The following is a 9,373-nucleotide window of genomic DNA, read 5'->3' on the forward strand; positions in this document are numbered from 1 at the left end:
GCATGAGGCCAATCCGTTGCTCTCCCCAGGTTGGCAGAGGGAGTGTAGCACCCTACATATAGACACTGGGTGAAACAAATGGGTAACAAAAATCGATGGATAAAAAATTAAGAAACACTGAATTATACATGCTACGAAACATCTGTGAAAGCCAGCTCGCTCAGTAGGGTCCTTGGAGTCTACAATGTTTCCTGTGTGTGTGTCTGTCTCTGTATGCCTGCCTGTCTGTCTGTATTCCTTGTTGCCATTTTTTCCCGAGATGCTAGTTATACTGTACACGTTATGATAGTTATACATACTGTTCGATTGTCCACTGTTATTTTAGACAGATGTCACCACCATTGTTTTATAGCAGCTCTGTCTGTCTGTCTGTCTGTCTGTCTGTCTGTCTGTCTGTCTGTCTGCCTGCCTGTCTGCCTGCCTGCCTGCCTGCCTGCCTGCCTGCCTGCCTGCCTGCTTCTGAGAAAGCATCTATCCATCTGTGTCTGTGTAATGTTTTAAAAAGACTGCAGTCAAAAAGCAGCACATATCTTTAAAAGGAACAACAGTTTTATTCTCAATGGACAGTTGGTTCTGAGGAATCCAGTGTGGTCGTGTGTTCATGTTTTGACATTTATTATTAGCATTTATTTACAGGACAAAATATGAGTTATGAGCTGGCTATGGTCAGTGAAGAATTTGGGGTCTCCGTTATAAATGTGATGCACACACGCGACATGTCCTCTGTAGTCTGTATTCAGCTCAATCCACAGCAATAATGCTACGTTCACACAGGCATATAAAGATACCATTCATTTTCAATGGAAGCCAGCGACATGAAGATACATAGATACATCCAACGTTTGTAGCTGCTGCTAAAGCTACAAATACGCTGTGTAGCTTTGCATCTTTGTATCTTTTGCATCTGCCAGTGTGAATGCAGCATTAAGCTGCTATTATACAAATAATCAGATATTCACGTAGCAAAATCCACTACAGCTCTCTTATAGAGCGTATGCGCATGCATAAAGTGAGTGGCAAATCGAATGGCGAGTGGCAAAGTGAGTTTAACATAGTTTAACGTCGTTTAATGCAATCAAATAGGACTTTTCTGTTTGGATGTATGGGCTGTGAAGGCCACAAAGTCAGGGTTTTTTTACCACTGAGTAGGCATTCCGGCATAACCTCCGGTATTGAGGATGTCACGTGCGTAGGGGAAAGTTATGTACAAAAGCAGAGAACATTGACATGGAATGAAGTCATCAACCATACACTACTGTATGTGCATACCTGTACAAAATTAACCTATTGCCCCATTTTCATTTCATGTAAATCTTTGACACTTATAATCTTGATGGGTTATATATACACTGTAGATATATACACTGTATATATATATATATATATATATATATATATATATATATATATATATATATATATATATATATATATATATATATATACACTGTATATAAGTATATTTCCATACCATAATAGATTTTCTGTGTAACATTGTATTCCTAGATAAACAGAGAAATCGATTGACTTAACTTCACAACATAACAAATAATAACATATTTCACAGTGTCATTGAATCACAGACTCACGTTGCCAGACTGTTACCTTTCGCAATTTCCAAATGCTTCCGCCATACAGTCTGGAGCAACGGAAGCTCTATCATGAGTAAAATAAAAAAGCGGAGCCTCCTCCCCACTTCCGTTTCGTCTTTACAGTTGCGCAAGTTTATCCTAATAAAAATCGAAAACAGCTAAGCATATATAGCTTGCTGCTGAACGGAAATGGCAGCTTCCTTACTCGGATTTCGGGAGGTGTAGTTCCAGACTCTATATAGCATTAATTCGGAGATTGTGGAATAGTTGTCTGGCTATGCGAGACAACTATCAGGAAAAATTACATCAAGGGGGACGGGCTACAGATGCTAATTGGAGCCTTTTAAAGTTGAGAAGAAAATCAACTTTAGAAGGCTGTCTGAAACATCTGTCCGACAGAAACGGCAGGGCCGTGCGATACAGTACAGATATTGTAATAATCCATGTGATTTCAACATAATTATTTGTGATGTACAGTACAGTGCAATCCCAGCATTGTCCGTGTCAGCGCTTCACCTCATCAGGGGGCGTGTCCCCAGCCAACGCTGCAAGGGCATTGGTCACCATCTTCTGTACCATGTGACCCGTGGTCTCTAATGTGTGAGTGCCCATGTGGGGCAAAACAATCACATTAGGCAGAGACAGTAAGGGATGGTCTCTGAAACACACACACACACACACACACACACACACACACACACACACACACACACACACACACACACACACACACACACACACACACACACACACACACACACACACACACACACACACACACACACACACACACACACGTTATTTCTATACACATGTTAAGCCAGCGATACAATTATGTCCTTTCAAGGAGCAAGTGAACACTTGGCAGCAATGCCAAGTAACCTCAAACACACACACACGCAAGCATGCACACACAAACACATGCGCACGAACGCACACACACGCACACATGCACACGCGCGCACACACACGCGCACATACGCACACACACACACACACACACACACACAAGTGAGTGAGTGAGTGCGATCCCGGTGCGCATATACGAACACACCCTTAACTGAAATGGATATGTCATATAAGTTCACATGGGCCTGTGTTTGTATTTGCATCTATTGTACGTGCGTGCGTGCGTGCGTGCGTGCGTGCGTGCGTGCGTGCGTGCGTGCGTGCGTGCGTGCGTGCGTGCGTGCGTGCCTGCATGCCTGCGTGCCTGCATGCCTGCGTGCCTGCGGGCCTACATACCGGGGAAGTGGTTCAGGGTAGGTGACATCCAGAGCTGCAGCTTTGATCCGTTTCTTCTGAAGAGCGTCAACTAATGCCTCCTGATCCACCACCATACCTACAGTACACACATTACTAATTAATAACGAATTAATAATTAATAAGAACATACATCTGTGTGTGTGTGTGTGTGTGTGTGTGTGTGTGTGTGTGTGCACATCACACGCATGCGTGTACCTCTGCTGACGTTGACAAGGGTGGCAGTGGGTTTCATGGCTGACAGCTGCTCTCGTCCAATCAGATGTGTCGTTTCTTTGCTTAAATTCACCACCACCATGACAAAGTCTGCTGCATGGAGCAGATCAGCCAGTAGGGGGCAGAATGTTGCTCCCACTGCCTGCTCCTCTTCCACAGACCTGGAATCAGTCAGTCACTTTCTATTATACAATGTGTTGCCACGACAACGGGAAGCAACGCAATGTCATGGCAGTGACATCGCCACGACTATAAAGCCTGGGTTGGAAGGGCCAGAAATCAGATTAGAAGGCAGTAAGTAAGTAATTCATAATGAATATAACTAATAACACTACTTCTATCAATTTCAACCTTCAAGGTGCCACAGTCAACGGTACCTCGGCTTCATAATTAAGACACATTGAAGTCTTGACTATACAATGCTTTGTGACTTTAAATGAATGCATGCTCAAGACCGAACATTCAAACCAGTGGTTTCTCAAACGTTTTCATAACCCCATAAACAGAGAGTGTACAAATGGCAACAAAAATGGACTTAATTTGGTTCCAGAATTCATACACTTTCAGAGTTACAGACCTGTAGGCCTAAAGGTCCATTTGGAAGCCCGGGAGAAGATTCATTGGAGTTCTCAAACAATGTTTGCTTGAAACGTTATTTGGGAACTCCAATATATTTTCTATACTGGGAGTTACAGTGTGTGAACTTCCCTTCCTTTTCTCCAATGTATGTATTGTTGTTCAGCACCGGAACGTTTTTTGTTGGGATGTGCATGCTTCCCTTTATATTAGCCTCCATTTGGAAGCCCCTCAAAGAACCTAGTAGACTGGAACTCACCTATGCTTTTTATGGCATAGGCAGCTCCCGGGCAGGATCCGCCGGGAGAAACTACACACAGCTGCTGGACATGAGACTAATTAATTAGAGCGACAGAGAGAGAGGAATGTGTTTGTGTACATGTGTGCGTGTGTGCGTCAATTTAACAAAGGTGCAGACGATCAGTAATCAGCAGAGAGTGACCGACGTTTGCACTACTGTATGCCGAATTGAGGTGGACTCGGTCCCAAAGTTAAGAGTTTGCGTGCATGCGTGTGTGCGTGTGTGCGTGCGTGCGTGCGTGCGTGCGTGCGTGTTACCTGCGATTTCTGTTGTGATAAAGGATCTTCATATCAAAGGCTGCCGCTCTCTTGGCCACTTTGTAACCAATACGACCCATTCCCACAATGCCTAGCGTCGAACCACTCACATCTGTTGCCAGGGGAAGGTGGTCTAAGACTTCTCCATCGCCATGACAACGAGAGAAATGATCGCCTAGTAGAGACAAGACAAGACTTATTTGTTGCATTTGATCAGCTTTTGTATTGTGTCACTATATCACTTTGAGTCACATTTAGAGGTACTATACAAATAAGTTGTCTGGACCCTGCTAATGCATGGTTGGCTGTGGGAGTACAGTTGACAGACAACCCCTTCAGCCAATCAGCGTAACAAAAAAGTAACGTCATCTATTGCTTTTATGGCTTGGCCCCGTCTTATCGCTGCTTGCAGCTATATTTATTATTAATTATGTATTAGTATTATTATATTAGTAGTAGTAGTAGTACTAGTAGTAGTAGTAGTAGTAGTAGTAGTAGTAGTAGTAGTAGTAGTAGTAGTAGTAATGCTATAGTGCTGTAGTAATACAGTAATGCTAATGTGTACCTTCTATGACTCTTCTGGCGGATGCTAACATCAGTGCCATGGCGAGGTCTGCTGTAGCGTTGTCCACCACATGAGGAGTGTTACACACTCTCACACCAAAGCTGTTGATGAGAGGAATGTCTAAATGATCCACGCCCACGCCTCCGTTCACCACAACCTACAGACGGACAGACGGACGGACGGACGGACGGACGGACAGACGGACGGACGGAGGGGCAGACAGACGGACAGAGATAAATAAATAAGCACTCACAACCAAGGGGGCACACCTGCCTTGAACATGTCTTCAAATACCCTCACAAGTTCCATGCTGAATTGCATGCTTTTTATTGGTTGTAAAGCTACATTGGACACCAGTTCTCAATGTGGGGTCCCCTTTGAGGGGGTTCCAAGGGGCCCCAAGCTAAATGATAGTTGGAAACCAAATGGACACTCACGGGTGTAACTCAGAGAGTGTACAAAAGGGTCCATTTGGTTCCAGTTCTATTAAGAATGATGCTTTTACAGAGTAGATTGGGATCCCAGAGATTTAAAAAAAAAGGAAGGAAGGAAGGAAGGAAGGAAGGAAGGAAGGAAGGAAGGAAGGAGAAAAAAAAGAATGGTGGTCTGTTGGGCCTAATGTTAGTCTCGCTTTACCAGACAGCTATTCCACAATCTCCGAATGCTATATAAAGTCTGGGACTATAGCCCCCATGAGCTGAGTAACGGAAGCTGCCATTTCCGTTCACGAACATTTTTATTCCCTTTTCTGCTAAGCAACAAGCTATAGCCTTAGATGTTTTCTATTTATATTAGGATAAATATGCGCGACTGTAAAGACGAAACGGAAGTGGCGAGGAGGCTCCACTTCCGCTGTATCCGGATACTCATGAGACTTTTTCCGTTGACCCAGACTGTATGATGAAGCGTTTGGAAATCGCGGAGGCAACAGTCTGGTAACGCGAGACTAGGCCTAATGTTAACAGGCTGGGGACCCTTGGATTTGAAATGGATGATAATCACTGACAGGGAATTATTAATCATGCTCACAAGAAGCTACTCTGGATTGATAGTGGTGTGGTAAGACCTGTGAGAGGACGTGAAGCTTCTATTGCCAACATTCTGTATAAGCATCACCCAACGAATCACTTTGATTGAGTTTAATGGTCATACGTTTAAATATATATCTTTAGTTCTTGACAGATTGTATGTGTTTTATATTTATATGTCAGCCTCTATACTAGGGGAAGGACCCTGGCATGTTTGCGATTTACAGAATGTGGTATATGTGTTCTTTGTCCTATTTGATTTTAGCGCATTGTTCTTGTATTTTGTATAAAGTGCCTTGTAAACCCCGTTTTAGAAAAGGTGCAATCCAAATGAGGTTTATTACCGTTATGACTGTCATTATTATACGTGCATTACCTAGGGATGCTCCAGTCAGGTTTTTTGGGACCGATACCGATCACCGATTGTTTTTCTCATGATCGGCCGATACCGATACTGATACTGATCTTGTGAAATGTTGCAAATTTTAATATTTCCAAAATGATTATATGTCAAAACCCACGTCAAAACTGTTCCTGTGTGTGGGGAGGAAGGGGACAATGTTTAGGCCTGTCACAAAAATGCAAAATTATGTTATACTGATAATGATACTATATATCTGATTGACATTTTTACCACTATGGTGTAAAAGATCAGTTTCTGCAGATAGGGTAAATTGCCGATCATAGATTACCGATCAGAGTGAATATCGGCCGATATGGCCGATCACCGATCGCTGGCCGATTATCGGAGCATCTCTAGCATTACCTTCAGGTTGGGGAGGCTCTGGAGCAGCGTCCGGGTGACAGGCGGGGTGCCATCCCACAGCATGACAGCCCGGATCTTACTGCAGAGTTCTGGAGAGGCTCTGATCCGGTCCGGTTCCACCACGGTGAAGTGTTCCTCAATGTGAGCAGAGAAGCTGGTGAACATGGAGCCAGGAGAGCCCATGTGCTCTCTGGAGGCCAGGACGCATGGCTTCTCCATCTGGAAAACGGAAATGCCATGTTTTTATGCATTTGTCTCACGATGATGAGTTTGGATTATTTCCTAAAATGATGAGGGTGATCAATCTCTCTCTTCTTCTTGATTTTTAATAAGGCTGATTAATGAAAAGGCTGAGAGAGGTGGAAAGCCAGGGCATATTCCATCTCAATTGGCTAAGATTGGCTTCCAAAGTTTGCAGGGGCGCTCCGTTTTGAACAAAATGCAAGTGATTTCCGTGACATTTTACATGCACATTCCCACTAGGCCGAGAAAGAAATGGCACTTGAACATTTTCAAGTAAGCCTCATGGTGGCGCTATAACAGGACGTTTTTGCCTATAACTGCACCGATCTTTGCAAAACTTTGTATGTGCACTCCCTAGAGGCAAAGGACAAACCTTTGCCCTGCATTTTTCACATCTGCCTATTATAGCACCACGAGGCCGACCTATGTCAAACACATTTTGTGATATTACTCCTTCAGATTTTATCCAAATTTCACACAAATCGGTACACGTATAGTCATGATGTGATCAAGACAAATCTGTCTGATTCTTCATATTCCATCCTCAGATTGACATAAAAGCTTGCAGGAGTGACTCATTTTTAACAAAATGCCACAAATCATGAACACGTCGTCCGATTGTGCGGTGAAACTTTGCACTTACATTCACACTAGTTGAGGAACAAATTTAACATTGCCCAATTATAGCACCAGTGCACCACTAGGAGGCCAATGTTTTTTCTACAGGTATTGTCCAAAGTCCAAACATCACGCAAATCTGTACACATTATCTCTATAGTCAAGTGATCAAGATGGATCCGTCTGACTTTTCATATTCCATCCTGATTGCCACATTCCGAACATTGCGTTCGGAATAACCTACCTGCCCTGGTGGAGACCTGTGCTCAGAGGAGTGCTTTTTCTAGTCTAAATATGCAAATTAAAGTAACTAACAAGTAACTAAAGCTGCTACTTGACTTGAGTAAATGTTCATAGTTACTTATTCCTGCTCAGACTCCAAGTGAAGCCAAGTGAAGATAGGAAGGATCCTGCTAGCTATAGGATCCTGCCACCCTGCTGTGGCACCCTCCTCAAAACATTTCTAGAATATTGGACCCCCTCCTCCAACTTCATCCTCCCCTGTCATAACATTAATTTCCATGGCCAGCTAAATCACTGTTATATCAGCAGGAATATATGGATGATGGATCATAATCATTATAGCTGGTAAGCACTAAGCAGACAGTTAGCCGAGGAGCCAGCCAGTTTGGGCAGCCACCCAAAATTTGAGAGGACCTATTCGGCCATATCCACTTGCCCAAATGTACTGACCTCTCTCTCTCATTAGCAGGCAACAGTGCAGCACTACCTCTCTCTCTCTGTTTCTGGCACAACAGCGCCACTTTTGCCCCTACTGGTACTCATAGTAACATAGTCACAAACATACATAGGTTAACAACACGGACATTGCTGTTCCTTGGACCACTCAAAAACACAAATAAAAAGTATGTCATGACGTCCATCACAGGTTAATCCTTAACCTACCCGTTAGCCCCCCAAGCTATTTATTATTACCCACTGACCAAACTAGTGTCTATACTCTATGGTCTGTACTCTGCACCTTGTGTCACCACGCATATTGCATAGCATGTGACAGTGTAACAGAGAAAATGTGATTCCACCTGCAATACGGGTATTCTCTATTCTTAAATTATATTATAGTATAGTAGGCTATAGTCTACTCTTTTTATGTACGTTTTTACTGCCTTAAAATGTGTTTGTAAGACGTTAACAGACATGCATATTCTAAATACTGCAGTATTTAGTATTTATGGGTATTTATAAGTATTTGTAGGCTATATTGCAGCTAGAAGTCCATGAAGCATGCATGATGCTTGGACTTCTCTCCCAAATCATAAACATAAAGTTAAAGCCTATACTTATCATGCACGGTCTGGTCTGGATCGGGCTACCATAAAGTCATATTTGAGGAGTTGTTAACATTAAAACGCATCAATGCTTTAGACAGAAGTTGACCTACTGTGTACTATGCCTGCAAATTACAGGCATTGTACATTATTATTATTGTACATTACAGGCTGTAATGTACAATGAATGAAGTTGGAAGTGGTCTTACCAGCTGCGAAAAGGAGCGCGTGGTTGCAGAGAGAAGTAACGTTATTGGTTTCTTCGATCTTGAGATCAAGGAGAACATGTTCTGTCAAATAAGACTGAGTTAATCAAACCCCGAGCACTGAACCCAGACTGTTAAGGGACCCTCTGTCAAATATTTACCCGGTGCTGCCTGTGTGTGTGTGTGTGTGTGTGTGTGTGTGTGTGTGTGTGTGTGTGTGTGTGTGTTTCATGTGTGTGACTGTGTGTCACGTGTGTGACTGTGTGGGTGTGTTTCAAGTGTTTGTGTGTGTGTGTGCGTGTGTGTGTGTGTGTGTGTGTGTGTGTGTGTGTGTGTGTGTGTGTGTGTGTGTGTGTGTGTGTGTGCGTATGCGTGTGTGTGTGCACGCGTATGTGCGTGTGTGTGTGTGTGTGTGCGTGCGTGCGTGCGTGTGTGTGTGTGACACGGATTGTG

The 9,373-nt window shown here is 43.3% G+C and overlaps 1 protein-coding gene across 1 annotated transcript; it reads right to left on the bottom strand.

Annotated features, from left to right (window-relative positions):
• Positions 1 to 1,476: 1,476 nt before the first annotated feature.
• Positions 1,477 to 8,999, bottom strand: LOC306925613 (putative 2-ketogluconate reductase). The gene is made up of 7 exons (XM_079504560.1): positions 8,924 to 8,999; positions 6,565 to 6,783; positions 4,771 to 4,927; positions 4,206 to 4,380; positions 3,054 to 3,232; positions 2,838 to 2,934; positions 1,477 to 2,250 (listed from the first exon to the last, which is right to left on the bottom strand). The coding sequence occupies exons 2-7, from the start codon at positions 6,781 to 6,783 to the stop codon at positions 2,097 to 2,099; spliced, it is 981 nt and encodes a 326-aa protein (XP_079360686.1). The 5' UTR covers positions 8,924 to 8,999; the 3' UTR covers positions 1,477 to 2,096.
• Between the last annotated feature and the right edge of the window lie 374 nt (positions 9,000 to 9,373).

The sequence above is a fragment of the Electrona antarctica genome (genome assembly GCF_951216825.1).
Source record: "Electrona antarctica genome assembly, chromosome: 6".
NCBI classification, from domain to species: Eukaryota; Metazoa; Chordata; class Actinopteri; order Myctophiformes; family Myctophidae; genus Electrona; species Electrona antarctica.